Source organism: Eucyclogobius newberryi, unplaced genomic scaffold, assembly GCF_026437365.1.
Source record: "Eucyclogobius newberryi isolate DKJ021-1_F unplaced genomic scaffold, fEucNew1.0.hap1 SCAF_1, whole genome shotgun sequence".
Classification (NCBI taxonomy): domain Eukaryota; kingdom Metazoa; phylum Chordata; class Actinopteri; order Gobiiformes; family Gobiidae; genus Eucyclogobius; species Eucyclogobius newberryi.
Window position 1 is genome coordinate 31,853,906 of NW_027315723.1, and position 18,332 is coordinate 31,872,237.

Sequence of the window (18,332 nt, forward strand, 5' to 3'; positions counted from 1 at the left end):
ACCTGAGGGTGGCGGTAACGCAACGTGTTGGAGTCAAGTTCGCGTTAAACCTCAACGAAGAAGAACCTCCGCAACTTCCCAGTTCAGCGTGAGACTAGTGTCAACACGGGCTTTTGTCGGAATATACCGTTGTTTGAATCTTCTGTCGCCAATTGAACCAGCAGAGTTGTTCGATTTTCACTTTTACTTGCTTATGAACATCTTTTCATTCAGATAAGATGGTGTTTTACTTCACGAGTGCGGGTGAGTTGGTTAGCAGATGTGATGTTAGCCATTAGCATTGCCCTATCTTCTACTATTCAGGCTTTATAACGACGTGACGCCTTTGTGTTCACAGTGGTGGATCCACCTTACACTATTTACATGGGGAAGGATAAGTATGAGAGTAAGTCAATCAAGTGTGTGCTTTTTCTGGTGTTTGAATGTCTGACACTCTTCTGACACATCTGCTCTCTCTGTAATTAGATGAGGATTTGATCAAGTTCGGCTGGCCTGAAGACATCTGGTAAATTAATCAAATATGTGATCCGTCAACCATATATTTGAAGAGTAAACTGATTAATATGACACATTTTGTACCTTTAGGTTTCATGTTGACAAGCTGTCTTCTGCTCATGTTTATCTAAGACTGCCAAAGGTAAGAGCAAGTCATATGTTTTAATCAACACAATGTGAATGATATTGACTGAATTTTAGGTGTATAATAAGTAGTTGACCAGTCAGCGATTATGTTTTTCAGTTAGTCGACGAGTTATTATTTTTATATTATTTGATCTTTGCAGTTTTTTAATATATATATATTTTTAACCAAATATAGGTTGAAATATATGTCACTGGAGGCTTTTAGATAGATAATATTTAAAAAAAAGAAAATAATCAGTTGTTTTGTGACAGTTCAAAAAGTCGTTTCGTATGTGCTTTCCAGTCTGTATGATCAGATAATATTTGTTTATCAAAATACAGCTACAGTTATTATTTTATAGTCAACTAGCCACAATTAGCCAATTAATTGTTGCAGCCCTTCTGAATTGTAAGACTGTTGTTATGACTATTATTAAGTGTGTTAAGTGTAGTATATAATTGTGTTATTGTAAGTAAACTACTGGGTATGTCGTGTATAAGGAAAAGGGTGCAAACAATTTGGGTATGACTCCGTAAATACCAAGCAACTGCAACATCTTTCATGAAGTATGTCTAAACTTTCCAGGGACATACCATACATGATATTCCATCTGAAGTTCTCATAGACTGTGCACAGCTGGTGAAGAACAACAGCATTCAAGGTAAATATTCAATAATGTATTTAGTCAGTAATGTGTTGTACTGCAGTCGAAGCTTGAGTGCTCAGAAAATGTCACAGCTCCGTATTTTAATGGAATTATTAAAAAATGTAGACGCCAGTACATCTTTTAAAAATTCTCAGACATTTTTTCAACAATAAAACACGTAAAAGAGTCTGCAGGCTTTGGGAAACCGCCACTATGAAGAGGCTTATAGCTCTTAAGATCAATATTGTGGTTGACAATAAACAAAATGTGAAATAATGATCGATGTATGTTCCAGTTAATACTAAAGACCTAAAAACAATTACAACATGTAAATTTTTCTTCTCTTACTCTAATAATTGTGATGCTTGTGGTTGCCAGGCTGCAAGATGAACAACATAAATGTGGTTTACACGGCATGGGCAAACCTAAAAAAGACTGGAGACATGGATGTGGGACAGATCGGCTTCTTTAAACAGAAAGAGGTTTGTAGCTTTTATCAGTCTTATTAGCTTTGTTCGTGGTAAGTGCCTCTCTCACAGACAACACTTTTTTTTGTCAAGGTTAAACTTGTAGCCGTGGAAAAGAAAGTAAATGAGATTGTAAACCGCTTGGAGAAGACCAAAGAGGAGCGCTTCCCCGACCTGGCGGCAGAGAAAGAGTCCAGGGACCAAGAGGAGAGGAACGAGAAGAAGGCACAACTACAGGAGCAAAAGAAGAAAGAGAAGGAGGAGCAGAAGAAGAGAAGGGAGACGGAGGAGCTCAGGTTTGTGTTATGGGGAAATCTTACAAGAAACAATTGCAACAGTTTATTAACCCACTGCCCACATCTAGTTTGAAGTTTTCTTTCACGTTCTGATTCTTTTAACGTAGTCGTGTTAAATGTTCGTGTTTTGTCAATACTATCTTTTTTTTTTTTAGAAACTACACGTCATTGATGAAGTCTGAGAATATGCAAACAAACGAGGTAAGCACGGTCGTTGTGTTCATCTCTTGGTGCGTTTAAGATGAACTTCTGACAACTCCTTTCATTGTGTTGTCGATACAGGGCGGCTACGACTCGGACGACTTCATGTAAAATGAAAACGTGGATCGTTTGAACTCTCGTTTGCCGCCGCGAAGGAGCATCGTCACGGTCAAAGGACTTTTTAGCAGCAGACTCGAGCCGACGAGGAACAGCAGACTTTTCGATCTGCTGGATGACTCGCGCCGTTACAGCTGAAATGACAGGAATCGAGGGTTGTTCGTTTTGTTCAGTTTCTTTTGGCGCGCTGTCCGGCTGAATGTTATGCTTCAGTCTATGCATGTTCAGCTTTATCCACGGAGAAGTCATTCGTGTACACCTGCTACTGAGCAACGTTATAACAAAGACAGTGAAAATTGTTCATGGCGTGTTTTTTTTTAAACGAACACCACACAATCCAGAAAACTAAATGGACAAAATAAAAAGGCTGAAATTGAGTGAGTTGTTTGGGCTTTTCAAAGAACAAGAGTGAGAAATGTGTCTTCAAAACTGGCTCCATGTTGTCCACGGCTGGAGGCAGTTTGTCATGTGCTGTTGGATGATGTACTTGTACTATGCACTACTTTAAATACCAGGCTTCAGTCTAATGGTAAAATGGACTTTGTTTAGGCCTTTATTACAAATTAATAACAAAGTAAGACATTGTCACACTTGTCCTAACAGCTTCACAGAGAAGGTTGGATGATCAGAACCGTTTAGTTCTCTTGACGCACCACATTCACACAAATTAAATGTTTCACTGAAAACACAGATAAAACCCATCAACCTGCAAGTATGAGCACTGGACCAGAAGCGCAGCAGGAGGGGAAATACAGTGAGGAAAGTCAAATACACTCCCGCAAGATCTCCCACAATTATGGAGGGTCTGAAATGTTCAAAGGTGTTTTCCTTTTAGCCAGTCTTTAAAAAGTCCATCTCTACTCCACCTATCTACATTAGTAGTTTGAGCTTTTTAGCTGCATAAAGACCTGTCCACCCCACAATCTATTACCATGGGTAAGCACTGAAGAAGACGTGACTGGATCTTCCAACATGGCAATGACGCGAAGCACACGGCCAGGAGAACCAAGGAGTGCTGCTGTAAGAAGCACATCAAGGTTCTGGACTTGCCTGGCCAGTCTCCAGATCTAAATACAATAGAAAGTCTTTGGAGGGAGCTAAAAGTCTGTGTTGCTCAGCGATAGCCCCGAAAAACTGATAGATCTAGTCAAGATCTACGGTAAAAGTTTGACCTCTGTAATTGTAAACAAAGGCTTCTCTCAGGTGTATAAGTACTTATTTGAAGCAAAAACATACAAATAAATTATTTAAAATCATACAATGTGATTATGAGATTTTAGATTCCATCTCTCCAGTGGAAATGCATCTACAATGAAACTTTCAGACCCTCCATAAGAACTTGGAAAATCGTGAGTGTTAAAATACTTACTTTCCTCACAGTACTTTGTAAGACAAAGATGACAGACTGCTGGTAGGTTCATTCTTCATTCTGAGATTAAGTTTAACTTCATCTTCTGAATAAATATACGCACCAGCAGATGTGACCATATCAACAGCCAAAAAACAAATACTGATACCTGAAGTACTTTATGGTTAGTAGTGACAAAAGAACAAAGTGGCCCCACAGTTGGTGCCTTCAGTGGCTCGGAAAAATCTGGAATTATTTGGTCATTGCCCTGCCCTTTCACTTGGTTTAAGAAAACGTCTTATAAATCTTTAAATAAAATTGTCTATAAACAATCTACAAACTTAGTTTCTATAAATTATTCTCAACCTAGAGTTTAAAAAGGAACACGTTGAGAAAAAGTAGTAGAAAACTTAGAGGGACAACCTCTGCTTCCAGCAGTGTCAAATAGACCGGTAGAAAAAGAAAAAAAACACCTAAAGAGGAGCATAAGGGTCTTTTTTTTTAAGCGAGTTTCACTTAGTGAGCCCAGTCTCAGAACGGTGCAGAGGGACCGGGCCCCTCAAGGTCGAGGTGGGGTCAAAGCAGGGTCAGAGTTAGGTCCGTGTGAGCAGGTCCTGGGCCCAGGTCTTGATGACAGACGTCGTGTGCTGCAGAAGTTTCCATGTGGAGTTTGACAAGGCCACAGCATGGCTCTGGAGACACGATACTGACACTTCACCACTGCAGAGAAAAAAATAAAACCACTGAGTACAATGATGTAACACCAAATCACATGCTACTGTTTAATAACTCCACACAGGACATTTGTAAAGTATATTTTTGTTCTGACATCGTGTGAGTGTAATATTTGACACAACATAGATGCAGTGTGGCATGAATGACTCAGTACTGACTTGCAGGACTCCTGAAGACTGGCCCAGGCTAGCTGTAGCACCTCGGTCACACGCAGTAATGCTGGGAGGATGTAGTTCTGATGGATGAAGAGGAGCAGCTCTTTTAAATACTCCAGAGCTTTGAACACACTGTCTGGAGTGTTTGTATACACCTGCACACAAGGAACATTACACTTCTTACTCACGGGTCAAAACATTTCCCTGTATTATTGGCACCACTTAATGAGTGTTATAATCTTATGGCTGGTCAGTCTGTCCTATAAAACTGGCTGTTGTACTAAGAAACAGGTTCACAACACGCTCGTTCAATGACTGGCATTCACAGAGCAGCTGAAGAGGGAAAGTGCAGTACTTCAAACATGAGGAACTCAATCATAATCACAATTGTATACATGGAAATGAGATTAAATATGAGCCAAAGGAAACTGGGGAGCCGTGTTCACGTGGAGTCGACACTTGGAAGATCACCCATCCAGTCACCCATTCACTCACTCACCCACCCATCCAGTCACCCATTCACTCACTCACCCACCCATCCAGTCACCCATTCACTCACTCACCCACCCATCCAGTCACCCATTCACTCACTCACCCATTCATCTAGTGACCCACCCACACGTCCACTCATCCACACACACCCACCCACTCATCCAGTCACCCACTCATCCAGTCACCCACTCATCCAGTCACCCACTCATCCAGTCACCCACTCATCCAGTCACCCACTCATCCAGTCACCCACTCATCCACTCTCGTAGAACAGGCCTCTGGAGACTCACCCACTCGATGACCTGTGGCGTTGTTTCTTTCACCCAGAGGATGAACTTTGTTGTGTTTTCTGAGACGCAGACAGCTGCTGCTTTGCTCTTTTCCAAACCCTGCTCCGTCAGCGGGCCCAAGACTCGCACACACTCAGAGTAATAATAAGGAGTATTTTTTTCCAACCAGCTGCAACAACAACACAAGCAAATTCAGTGGGACATTTGAATAAAGGCAAACCTTCTTCTAACCAGCTCTAAATGCAAATAACAATAGAAAACACACGTATCAATAGAAAATAATGAAAAAAATCCACAACTTCATTATGTTACGTATTATCTGTTGATTGTACCTGAAGCCCTCTTTTGTGTAGACTGTGATTTTGCCCCAGGCCTGTTGAGACGCTGCAGTGACGCCCGAGTTATGAAGATACAAGGCCGTGGTGGAATCTGAAAGGAACAGCGAGAATTTAAACACATACTTTTAAACCAATTTGTAAACCGAAACTTTTGAATTTCCAAGTTGGCGCCAACCTGCAAAAGAGCCTTTCGATCTGACGTTGTGCGTGATGAACCCGGCCACAAACACCAACAGCGCCAGGGCGAGTTTGAACCACGGAAACCCTCGGCCTTTCATCTTCACCTGCAGGTTCTGGAGCGCACGGGAAATACACTTTAGATCAAACGTGTCACTTTATGGGCACGATTTTCACAACTTAAACACAATAGAACACGCCAACAATGTGACAAACTCGTTTAATCTAAAAAGCTGCGCCGTAAATTAATGGCAACCGTATTTTCCGGACTATACTTTTTTTTAAATACTTTTTTCATTGTTTTGGCCGGGGTGCGACTTATACTCCAGAGCGACTTATGTGACATTATTTGTTATTTCCACACTAGCAACTGCATTTCACATGTTGATTATTTTCACACTGGCAACCACAAGAGGGCGCTCTAGGCTCTAAGCGACGCAGAAGAAGAATCTGCACTTCCTCTTCCACCGGAGTTTGTGGAGTTATTTAGAAGAGACACAGAGGAAGAAGAATTCAATGGATTTAGTGATTTGGGGTAAAACTGATGCTTTGGTAAACTTGTTAGCATGTTCTTTATGCTATAGTTATCTGAATAACTGTTAATATGTTACGTTAACATACCAGACACTTACCACAGTTCTGTCTGTGCGTCATGTAGCTGAAGGTGTTAGCGTTAGCATACATACACCTATTCACCATGTTCTCTCATCTGTTATTATTTAAAATTGCATTTCAAGATGAAATGTCTGTTCTTAGTCTTGGATTTTATAAACAAAATTTTCCCAAAAAAATGCGACTTATACTCCAGTGCGACATAGTCCGGAAAATACAGTATGTCTACTTTAAATCACAACCAATTCACATCGAGTCATAACCGAGTCTTAATGAAGATTGTGCTGTAGATTTATTCTTTATTCTGCCTTTTTATTCGTCCTCATCGGTCTGTAATTCACACAGTATACATCCTAAAGTCTGCGTTTGCTCTTGTAGTTGTTGAACAGTGGGTGATGGAGCGGCTCTTCTACATTGAAATGAACGGAATGCTTCCCACACGGAGGTCCATTAGAGGGCATTCTTGCATTAAAGCGCTGTGTCAAGACTATACGCCGTCACGTTTTGAATGCCGCTTAAACTGTACTGAACGCGTTTGCGATGGCGCCTCACCTGACACAGATGATTGCACTCCTGAAGCTCCACGGACTGAGGCTGGATGCCACCCTTCATCTCCTCGTTGGTCACTCTGAAAGACTGGATCGTCTCGCCTAAGTTTTTCCTCAGCTAGAAAAAAAACACACAACAAAACGGCACAATTAACAGCGGAAATATATTTTTTTGCTGGGAAGTTTTTTGTTGACGAGACTAAACGGGTCAAACCTTTGGCGGCAGCGTGTCCCAGGAATTCAGCAAGTGCTTTAACAAAAGGCTGAGGAGACACAATGACAGATGTGCAAATACGTTTAAAGGCGTAAGAGTTTTGAGGAGGTGGAGGCGTGTTTTGAGGAGGTGGAGTTGTGTTTTAACTCACCTAGACTGTGGTAAATGTTTGGTATAAAGCTGCCTCCAAACGCCCAGACTCTGTACATCCACACGCAAGCACTCGGTCATACAACTGAGGAGCTGCAAAAGACAGGAAATCACAGAGTCCATGATTGACTTGAGGTGGGAGATCTACTGGAAACTATATGCTAACTTAATTGTCGTTTAGGAGACGAGCTGAATTAGAATATTCACTGTATAGTCTATAAATAAAACTAATAAAATTACCTCAAAAAGATGGATATTTAAAGTGATATTTTTGCCCATTTGTGGTTAATTTAAGTGTCTATTCTTGTTTTGTGCCATTAGTGAACCTCAAACAAATATATTTACGTTTTAGCACATTTTGCTTGTCCAATTCAATTAAGGTGCAATTAAAATGTAAAAGCATAAAAGTGATTTCCAGGCATGTTAATATGGGCCATTGTGGAATCAAAACCCTTTTTATTTGTTACAGAAGAGTCCGACACCTGCAGCTCTAAACTGGCCCCGCCCGTTGCCCCGTTGGCGGGCGTGTCTCACCTCCTTCTTCATGTCGTTGGGACAGTTCGGCGTGGCCCGGGACAGGAACGAGGGCAGATACGTGTGCAACGTGGTCTCGGGCTTCGCTCCGAACGCCAGGACCTTTAGACGAGGGTAAAGTCGCCTCAGCTGCTCCTGCAAACTGCACAAACACCGTTGACATCTCGCATCACAATCATTTCTACTTCAGTCACAAGTTACAATTCCAGTGTGATTCAATGTCATGTGTTTATGACAGTTTGTTGCTCCGGGCACTTTCACTTGATCGTAATCACGCAGTGCGGTATAAAGTCTGTTTCGGCATGTAAAAGATTAAAAGCACTTTTTATTCTCAGTGGTCTGTATGTGTTTGTTCTGCTGCTGAAGCTAAATTGCCCCTCGGGGAGAATAAAATAATGTTTCTTGTGTGCCAAGAGATAAACCTTAGAGAGTTACCTTGATGAGAGGGCGTTTTTGGGCATGAAGGCAAAGTCGAGTAAAGGAAAGAACTCTTTAGGACCCATAATGCCAAATCCTTTAGTCAAGTTTGCATGAAGCCTAGAATAAAGACATGTAAATACATTTTAAATATAGATTTTAATCACATCTAAATACATGTATGAACGGTAGATAAAATAACTTACAAGAGAAGCCTTTCCAAATAGGCAATGGCATATGAAGACAGCGACTTGACTCCGAGCACCGGCAGCATGATCCCCAACCAGACTGTAATAAATAACATTTCAGAACTAAAATCAGAATCAAGAGGCTCCAAGAAACATTACAGTCAAGCCAAACAGCTCCGGTGTGTTGGAGAGGTTTGTTTTCACATATGAAAAGAGCCAACTTTACACAAGCTGTAAAATTACCCAAAATCAAAATGAACAAAAACAACAGCATTCACTTAATGATTTCGAAGGATTTGCATTTATCCTGGAAACACTGCATGAACTAGCATTAAACCAGTTCAACTGGATCATAGTCTCTGTTTTGACAGATATTAATGTTTGTGCTGGGAAATATCAAGCCAATAACAGTCAACGTGAAGTTGGCAATTCTTCAGTTGTTATTTTTTTTATATCCAAGTTCCTGATTCACATCAACATTATACGACATTGTTTCTCTTTTAACATCAGGTATACAAGGAAAAGATGTGGCTTTCTGAGTTCACCAGATCTAGATCGGGTCAATAAAAGGGCAATTCCAGGTCTAAACTAACTAGGGAATGCACCATATGGCCACAGTAGTTTAAGTACTCAAGGAAGAGCAATCATGTATTAGATGTACTCTTAATGAAGTAAACACTAGAACTGAAGGTGTCCGTGTACCACCAGAAGAAACCTGTACCACAGTTTGAGAAACACCACTGGTCGGACCATTTTAAGCAGTGTTCTCTGAGCAAATCTTGTTTGAACAACCAATTCAGCCCAACCTCTACATGTGTGCGAGTGTGCGAGTGTGTGAGTGAGTGAGTGAGTGAGTGAGTGAGCGAGCGAGTGTGTGTATGAGTGCGTGTGTGTGTATGAGTGCGTGTGTGTGTTTGCGTGCGTGTGTGTGTTTGCGTGCGAGTGCGTGCGCGTGCGTGCGCGTGCGTGCGCGTGCGTGCGCGTGCGTGCGAGTGCGTGCGAGTGCGTGCGAGTGCGTGCGAGTGCGTGCGTGTGCGTGCGAGTGCGTGCGAGTGCGTGCGTGTGCGTGCGAGTGAGTGCGAGTGAGTGCGAGTGCGTGCGAGTGTGTGCGAGTGCGAGTGAGTGCGAGCGAGTGCGAGCGAGTGCGTGCGAGCGCGTGCGAGTGCGTGCGAGCGCGTGCGTGCGAGTGCGTGCGAGCGCGTGTGCGAGTGCTTGCGAGTGCGTGCGAGTGCTTGCGAGTGCGTGTGCGTGCGAGTGCGAGCGCGTGCGAGCGCGCGAGTGCGAGTGCGTGCGAGCGCGTGCGTGCGAGTGTGTTAGTGTGCGAGTGTGTGAGTGTGTGAGTGTGAGTGAGTGTGTATGAGTGCGTGTGTGTGTATGAGTGAGTGCGTGTGTGTGTATGAGTGAGTGCGTGCGTGCGAGTGCGTGCGTGCGTGAGTGTGCGTGCGTGTGCGTGCGTGTGAGTGCGCGTGTGTGCGTAAGAGTGCGTGAGTGCGTGCGAGTGCGAGTGTGTGCGTGCGAGTGCGTGCGAGTGCTTCACCTCGTAGTCCCTGGCTGAGGTCATAAAACCCAGCCTGGCCCAGCGCCCACATGATGGTCAGACACTTCACAGGACGATTTTGAACAGACCGCAACATCTCCAAATACTGAAAACGGGGAAGAGGACAACTATTACAACACGCATTACCACAGCGGTGACGGCTGACAGAAATGTCACAATGCCAGCACTCGACTACAGCATTTGACGCTCGGACCAGAGACGCGATGACGGCGGAACACGCTCACCTCTGGCAGGTTCTGAGTCGCTATCTCGGCCTTGTCCTGGAGGATAGCCTGGACGCAAACTCTGTAACCGTACAGCGGCTCCCCTGCACACACGGAAGATTAAGATGAGGAGGTTTATACTGTATCCCCGTCTGCCTTCGACTCGTTCCTAAAAGCTGCAGAGGAAACCCGAGCATGGTCAGCAGAGACGTGAAGCCATTAAACACGTTACAGATACAAAACGAGTAGAACACACGCATGAATCAATTCAGAAACGGATCAATGCCACTGATGATGACGCCGGCGTTCACCTGACTGTCGGTCCAACTCCCTGAGCATCGTGTAAACGCAGTGGTCAAAGAAGTCCGGCAGGGCGTCGCTGCAGCGCCCGAACAGGCCTTTGATCACGCCCTTCAGCTCCTTACTGGTGAGGCAGTATGGGTAATCTGGGGATACAGCCAGGGTAGAAGAAATGAGTATATGTCCAGAGGGGGAGGAACTACTCTGTGTCGTTACTTTTAAAAAAAAGGTAGAGGTACTGGAGCAAATGTAATCATGCGAATAAAAGTACCACATGCAAAAAAATATACAGAAGTTAATTAGAAAGTATTCAAGAAGCTGAACTCGCACAACTTCTGTAACTTGTGAATTGTTTTAATAGTGAAAAGCAGAAAACGGTAGGTAATGGTAATGATGATAATAAACTAAAACAAACTTAAAAAATGTACTTTTAGAGTAAAAAGTAATTCAGTATTTTTATAGCATCAAATCCAATGAGTGGGATAAAAATTGTGCCGATTTCAGTTTTTTTGTTTGCTCTCAAACTGTAAAGTACTTTTTACTCCTTTTTCAAATGTAGTGGAGGAGTAAGTGCAGATACCTGCTCTCAAATGTTGTGAAGTAAAAGTATCCACTGTAAAATTGACCCAAGTAAAAGTTCAGATGCCTAAAAAAGCAATCTACTCGTGAACAGTACTTTAACTTTTGTACTTTCCACAACTGTAAAGGCCACATTAAAAATCTAAAGAAGGAGGTGGTGGTAGTTGTGGTGATGGTGGTAGTTGTGGTGGTAGTTGTGGTGGTGGTGGTGGTGGTAGTTGTGGTGGTGGTGGTAGTTGTGGTGGTGGTGGTGGTAGTTGTGGTGGTGGTGGTGGTAGTTGTGGTGGTGGTGGTGGTAGTTGTGGTGGTGGTGGTGGTAGTTGTGGTGGTGGTGGTGGTGGTGGTGGTAGTTGTGGTGGTGGTGGTGGTAGTTGTGGTGGTAGTTGTGGTGGTGGTGGTGGTAGTTGTGGTGGTAGTTGTGGTGGTGGTGGTGGTAGTTGTGGTGGTGGTGGTAGTTGTGGTGGTGGTGGTAGTTGTGGTGGTGGTGGTAGTTGTGGTGGTGGTGGTAGTTGTGGTGGTGGTGGTAGTTGTGGTGGTGGTGGTAGTTGTGGTGGTGGTGGTAGTTGTGGTGGTAGTTGTGGTGGTGGTGGTAGTTGTGGTGGTGGTGGTAGTTGTGGTGGTGGTGGTAGTTGTGGTGGTGGTGGTAGTTGTGGTGGTGGTGGTAGTTGTGGTGGTGGTGGTAGTTGTGGTGGTGGTGGTGGTAGTTGTGGTGGTGGTGGTGGTAGTTGTTGTGGTGGTAGTGGTGGTGGTGGTGGTAGTTGTGGTGGTGGTGGTAGTTGTGGTGGTAGTTGTGGTGGTAGTTGTGGTGGTAGTTGTGGTGGTGGTGGTAGTTGTGGTGGTAGTTGTGGTGGTGGTGGTGGTAGTTGTGGTGGTGGTGGTGGTAGTAGTTGTGGTGGTGGTAGTAGTTGTGGTGGTGGTGGTAGTTGTGGTGGTGGTGGTAGTAGTTGTGGTGGTGGTAGTAGTTGTGGTGGTGGTGATAGTAGTTGTGGTGGTGGTGGTGGTGGTAGTAGTAGTTGTGGTGGTGGTGGTGGTGGTGGTGGTAGTTGTGGTGGTGGTGGTGGTAGTTGTGGTGGTGGTGGTGGTAGTTGTGGTGGTGGTGGTGGTAGTTGTGGTGGTGGTGGTGGTAGTTGTGGTGGTGGTGGTGGTGGTGGTAGTTGTGGTGGTGGTGGTGGTAGTTGTGGTGGTGGTAGTTGTGGTGGTGGTGGTGGTAGTTGTTGTGGTGGTGGTGGTAGTTGTGGTGGTGGTGGTGGTAGTTGTTGTGGTGGTGGTGGTAGTTGTTGTGGTGGTGGTGGTAGTTGTTGTGGTGGTGGTGGTAGTTGTTGTGGTGGTGGTGGTAGTTGTGGTGGTGGTGGTGGTGGTAGTTGTGGTGGTGGTGGTGGTGGTAGTTGTGGTGGTGGTGGTGGTGGTGGTAGTTGTGGTAGTTGTGGTGGTAGTTGTGGTGGTAGTTGTGGTGGTAGTTGTGGTGGTAGTTGTGGTGGTGGTGGTGGTGGTGGTGGTAGTTGTGGTGGTGGTGGTGGTAGTTGTGGTGGTGGTGGTGGTAGTTGTGGTGGTGGTAGTTGTGGTGGTGGTGGTGGTAGTTGTGGTGGTGGTGGTGGTAGTTGTGGTGGTGGTGGTGGTAGTTGTGGTGGTGGTGGTGGTAGTTGTGGTGGTGGTGGTGGTAGTTGTGGTGGTTGTGGTGGTGGTGGTGGTAGAAGTAGTAGTAGTTGAAGTGGTAAGGAATATTTGTCATCTCCACGACAGACTGTATTGGTTTGTTTTGTGCCTGGGCGGTGCGTGTAATCGAGTATTGTAGTTATAAATAAATAGAAACAAATTGTGAAATACGGGTGACAAAACGGTGTTCTCTTCTCAGGCAGATGTGCTAAACTGCAGCGTGCTTTACCGTGAGCGTAGCTGCTGAGCGTGGGCTCAGTCTCTGGGGCGGTCAGGTGCACGTTGAGGTAACCCGCCAGATCTTTGACCCAGACCGAGGGGTTTTCTGGGAACAGCGTCTGACTGCGGTTCAGCTGCTGCTTCAGGTCCGACACGTCCAACTACAGCCACAGGGACACGAGGGTAACATGGCAACCAGAGTTCAGAATTCAGACATGGCAACCAGAGTTCAGACATGGCAACCAGAGTTCAGACATGGCAACCAGAGTTCAGACAGAGCAGGCGCGCTTCAACATGTGACCGCCGCTTCAACATGTGACCGCCGCTTCAACATGTGACCGCCGCCCGCCGCTTCAACATGTGACCGCCGCTTCAACATGGGACCGCCGCCCGCCGCTTCAACATGTGACCGCCGCTTCAACATGTGACCGCCGCCCGCCGCTTCAACATGTGACCGCCGCTTCAACATGGGACCGCCGCCCGCCGCTTCAACATGGGACCGCCGCTTCAACATGTGACCGCCGCCCGCCGCTTCAACATGTGACCGCCGCTTCAACATGGGACCGCCGCTTCAACATGGGACCGCCGCTTCAACATGGGACCGCCGCTTCTACAAGGGACCGCCGCTTCAACATGGGACCGCCGCTTCAACATGGGACCGCCGCTTCAACATGTGATTGCCGCCCGCCACTTCAACATGTGACCGCCGACCGCCACTTCAACATGTGACCCGCGCTTCAACATGTGACCCGCGCTTCAACATGTGACCCGCGCTTCAACATGTGACCCGCGCTTCAACATGTGACCGCACTGGCCTTGTAAAGAAAGGCCACGCTTCAACATGTGACTGTGTGCTTCAACATGTGACCGCACTGGCCTTGTAAAGAAAGGCCAATCTTCAACATGTGACTGTGTGCTTCAACATGTGACCGCACTGGCCTTGTAAAGAAAGGCCACGCTTCAACATGTGACTGTGTGCTTCAACATGTGACCGCACTGGCCTTGTAAAGAAAGGCCACGCTTCAACATGTGACTGTGTGCTTCAACATGTGACCGCACTGGCCTTGTAAAGAAAGGCCACGCTTCAACATGTGACTGTGTGCTTCAACATGTGACCGCACTGGCCTTGTAAAGAAAGGCCACGCTTCAACATGTGACCGTGTGCTTCAACATGTGACCGTGTGCTTCAACATGTGACCGTGTGCTTCAACATGTGACCGAGTGCTTCAACATGTGACCGTGTGCTTCAACATGTGACCGTGCGCTTCAGAGAAAGTCACTGTCGAGCTTTGTTCGACTCCAATAGCAATAAATAGCAAAGTTGAAAAGAGATTATTCAGTAAATATGTAGTAATATTTGGATAGAAATTGTAATTCCTTTAAGAAATTTAACATAACAAGATCCATACAAAAGGTAAAATTGCCTAAATGTGCTTTAATTGTGGTGTTTTAGCATTCTGCGGGGGGGGGGCTTCTTTCACGCTGGATGCCCTTCCAGTCATAACCAGCCACATTACAGTGACAGTGACTAACGCACAGGATTTAATCAGCGACCCACAGCACAACTATCTATTTACGAGATCGAACACGAGAGCGGACATTGAAATAAAGTCAAGAATGTGCCGCATACTCACAGCTTTAAATGCGTCCTCCAGGCTCTTGTGCTTGGTCGGGGACGGGGAGGCCGAGTTGCTGGAGCTTACTTTCTTGGCCGTCTTTGCCGGCGCTGGGTTCTTGGTTGGAGGCTCAGCCGGTGGTGGGACCTGCTCTTTGTTCTGTTTCTTTGCCATTTTGTCAAAGTTTTCAAACAAAGTCTCGGACTTCATAGCTGAAAGAAACACAAGGGACGAACAGTCACACACTGAAGCCACGACGCAGATCCCTCCGCTCACAAACAGTGCACTACTTATTGCCTTCTCACTTCATGAATTGCACAATCAACCGTAAGTACTCAACAACTAAGCACCAACAGTATTTTAAGTATTTGCATGAGCGCTGCAGCGGCAAACAAAATAGGACTAGAAAATAGGACATTATATTTAAATAGCACATATGGGTGGCTTTACAGTGAGGTGCATGACAGGTGCTGACAGAGAGAGGTCACCAGTTGCTCTCTGTTCAGCTCTGAAGCTAAAACGATATGGGCTCCACTGCAGTCTGGGGCAGAGGCCTCAGTCAGCACAAACATGAGGATTAATGATGCTTTTCAATTAAAAGCTCTCTTAATGGACTGGACTTTGACTTTTACACTTGATCTAGTTTGATTTTATTTCAGTTGTAGACCTTAAGGCAGAGCTTCTCAGACTTTTCCTGGCGCTCCCCCCTTAGAAGATTAAAAAAAACTATACACGCCCCTCACAGCCTATGGGACAGTGCAGGCTGCTGTTGTTACTTTTAATGGCGGTTGGCAGCTAACAGCTAAAAGGTGCATTTACCGCCACCTACTGTAGTTGTACGTCTTCAAGGTATGTGTTACGCTATACTGTAAAAAGGGAGGGGGAAAGGAGATAAAGTCAGTGGGTTTACATGCAAACGAAAAAAACTAATAGTTGCTTTGATCTGATACAATCAGACATCTTCGTGTGCATGTAAACACCTCACTCGATTGAAATCGGTGTTGAAAATCTCCGATTGAGTTTCAGTGCGATTACGCAACCACACTGAAACTAGACAAGGCTTGTGCGCATGCTCCACGACCCCGGTGACGTATGACCCCGGAACACCACCATACAAGGAAGGCGGTCGCTTACAAGGAAGAACCCCTGTTACCAGGGTTAGCGTGCACTTTATCTGCACAATAACGAACACAGACATTACATACGAGATGAACAAAGCTGTACGACTGCTGTTGTTCAAAAATGTGCATGATAGTTGTTTATATGAGACATAAAAGGTCAACCGGAATGGGGGGTTGTATTAGTCCGCTGAAAGGACGCACATCGCCTCCTAGTGTTAGGAGGACGACACGTTCTCGTCTGCATGTTTACTTGGACAAGGACAGAGCTTGTCCAAGACCTCAAAACTGAATGTTAAAAAAAAGTTTATTTAGTTTCCATGTAAACCCACTGAGTGAGAAGGAGAGGAGAAAGAAACAGTTACTTCTAGTCACTGTAGATCACTTTTACTACTGCGGGTCCACGACTGTCACAGACCGCTTTCTGCACAGTGCTTCTTCTTCTTCTGCGTTTTATGGCGGCTGGTATCTGCACAGTGCTGACTCGCATCGCTGCGTTTATGTTTCATTGTCTTCAAAGCCCGTGGGATCAAAATGGAACGGAATCGAATGCGCACACATGCTTTATGTCACATGACCTGTCAGAAGCAGCGCAAGTTCGAAGGTTAGACAGAGGGGGGGACAGAGGGAGGACAGAGGGGGGGACAGAGGGAGGACAGAGGAGGGACAGAGGAGGGGCAGAGGGGGGACAGAGGGGGGACAGAGGGGGGGACAGAGGGAGGACAGAGGAGGGACAGAGGGGGGGACAGAGGGAGGACAGAGGAGGGACAGAGGAGGGGCAGAGGGGGGACAGAGGGGGGGACAGAGGGGGGGACAGAGGGAGGACAGAGGAGGGACAGAGGCGGGGCAGAGGGGGGACAGAGGGGGGGACAGAGGGGGGGAGGGACAGAGGAGGTACAGAGGAGAGGGGGGACAGAGGGTGTACAGAGGAGAGGGGGGACAGAGGGGGTACAGAGGAGAGGGGGGACAGAGGGTGTACAGAGGAGAGGGGGGACAGAGGGTGTACAGAGGAGAGGGGGGACAGAGGGTGTACAGAGGAGAGGGGGGACAGAGGGTGTACAGAGGAGAGGGGGGACAGAGGGGGTACAGAGGAGAGGAGGGACAGAGGGTGTACAGAGGAGAGGGGGGACAGAGGGGGTACAGAGGAGAGGAGGGACAGAGGGTGTACAGAGGAGAGGAGGGACAGAGGGTGTACAGAGGAGAGGGTGTACAGAGGAGAGGAGGGACAGAGGGTGTACAGAGGAGAGGGGGGACAGAGGAGAGGAGGGACAGAGGGTGTACAGAGGAGAGGGGGGACAGAGGGGGTACAGAGGAGAGGAGGGACAGAGGGGGTACAGAGGGAGGGACAATCCTGTATTGGCACTGGGCATGTTTCTGTTGCTCAAAACCCGTCTGTCTCCTGTAATGTGGGAACATTTCTCCAAATGTCTCGCGGCCCACACTTTGAGAAGCTCTGCCTTAAGGCTTTATGTGAAAATGAAACAACAACATATCGAAACACAATAGAACCAAACATTTAAACAGAATAAATCATAGCAGTAGTTTAAAAGCCCCAGAGGAGTGATAAGACCACATGATGACCATGTCCAGATAAAGGCCTGAAGGGCAAAGGTTGTGTCTTTAATGATGACGTTGCCTTGTTGACACTGCTAACACCATGCTAACGTGTTAGCGGATTACATCTGAAATAAAACACACTATTCTTCTCACAAAGAAGACGCTTCTTCTGGAAGAAACTATCATATGATTCATTGCCGACGGGGAAAATACTTTAGTTCTTTACAGTTCTATTCGCAGAGCAAACACCGGGCTAGCAGCATCAGCAGAGGCGGGTTCCCTTCAGTTGAGTAGAGTTAGTTCCATTGAAAGCTCAGTTTAACTGTGATATTGTGTTGTATTTGTAAGTAACTCGTCACACAGCTCTGCACTTTAAAGACTTTAAAGAGATAAAGCAGACGAGGCTCGGCCCGCGCACACTTCACTCACGTTTGGACGGCTGCAGGTTGGACTCGCCCAGCGCTCTTCGAGCTCCGTTTTTCTTTTCACCAGGAGGTTTAGTCCCTCCGGGATTGTTGCCCTTCTTTCCTTTCTTCACCACTTCCCATTTCCCAGCGGAGCCATTGTTTGAAGCCATTCTTTGCGCTCTTCTTCGTGCACTGGTAACTTCCTGCTGCGCTTCCTCAGTGACGCAGCGTGAGGCGGTTTAACGTTGACGTGACGACGTCAGAGACACGTGGCACGTGGACGTTAAACTGGCTGCTCACGCTGCCACGATCATCATTTTTATTGAATCATTTCGAAATGTGTTCATAAAATAGCTCGGAATTGTGAAGTAGAATTTTCAGTTAGACTAATATCAAACAAATGGAGATTCAAGACGCTAAATACTAAGCGTTTTTTCATTATATTCTGACTAGAGTGATACATGTACTGACCAGTTTTGGCTCAGCTGTTTATCAGGTTACTCCATAGCTTTAATAGCATTTAACAATGTTTTGACAAATGTATCTCTATGGACGTTTAGCACCCCAGCAACTAT

General features: G+C 45.9%; 2 protein-coding genes across 2 annotated transcripts; one reads left to right on the forward strand and one right to left on the reverse strand.

The window, feature by feature from the left end:
• The first annotated feature begins 62 nt into the window (after nucleotides 1-62).
• Nucleotides 63-2,592, forward strand: ccdc25 (coiled-coil domain containing 25). The gene is made up of 9 exons (XM_072443887.1): nucleotides 63-243; nucleotides 338-385; nucleotides 466-505; nucleotides 586-637; nucleotides 1,208-1,283; nucleotides 1,647-1,750; nucleotides 1,829-2,031; nucleotides 2,187-2,232; nucleotides 2,314-2,592. Exons 1-9 carry the CDS (start codon nucleotides 219-221, stop codon nucleotides 2,341-2,343), a joined length of 624 nt encoding a protein of 207 aa, XP_072299988.1. The 5' UTR covers nucleotides 63-218; the 3' UTR covers nucleotides 2,344-2,592.
• A 1,681-nt stretch (nucleotides 2,593-4,273) lies between these two features.
• tmem214 (transmembrane protein 214) lies at nucleotides 4,274-17,934 on the reverse strand. The gene is made up of 17 exons (XM_072443828.1): nucleotides 17,769-17,934; nucleotides 14,694-14,879; nucleotides 13,070-13,220; nucleotides 10,620-10,754; nucleotides 10,330-10,412; nucleotides 10,085-10,190; nucleotides 8,566-8,647; nucleotides 8,378-8,479; nucleotides 7,943-8,084; nucleotides 7,410-7,501; nucleotides 7,259-7,307; nucleotides 7,049-7,162; nucleotides 5,883-6,000; nucleotides 5,702-5,798; nucleotides 5,370-5,538; nucleotides 4,591-4,742; nucleotides 4,274-4,417 (listed from the first exon to the last, which is right to left on the reverse strand). Exons 2-17 carry the CDS (start codon nucleotides 14,847-14,849, stop codon nucleotides 4,291-4,293), a joined length of 1,875 nt encoding a protein of 624 aa, XP_072299929.1. The 5' UTR covers nucleotides 14,850-14,879; nucleotides 17,769-17,934; the 3' UTR covers nucleotides 4,274-4,290.
• Between the last annotated feature and the right edge of the window lie 398 nt (nucleotides 17,935-18,332).

What these genes read in the sequence shown, in the direction of transcription:
- tmem214 (XM_072443828.1), bottom strand. Translation starts at nt 14,849, where the DNA reads ATGGCAAAGAAACAGAACAAAGAGCAGGTCCCACCACCGGCTGAGCCT. An exon ending in GGAGTTGGACCGACAGTCAG is followed by an intron (nt 10,413 to 10,619) that starts GTGAACGCCGGC and finishes CCGTGTGTGCAG; the next exon opens with GGGAGCCGCTGTACGGTTAC. An exon ending in CCTCAGCCAGGGACTACGAG is followed by an intron (nt 8,648 to 10,084) that starts GTGAAGCACTCG and finishes TATTTATTACAG; the next exon opens with TCTGGTTGGGGATCATGCTG.
- ccdc25 (XM_072443887.1), top strand. Translation starts at nt 219, where the DNA reads ATGGTGTTTTACTTCACGAGTGCGG. An exon ending in GGGGAAGGATAAGTATGAGA is followed by an intron (nt 386 to 465) that starts GTAAGTCAATCA and finishes CTCTGTAATTAG; the next exon opens with ATGAGGATTTGATCAAGTTC. An exon ending in GCTTCTTTAAACAGAAAGAG is followed by an intron (nt 1,751 to 1,828) that starts GTTTGTAGCTTT and finishes TTTTTTGTCAAG; the next exon opens with GTTAAACTTGTAGCCGTGGA.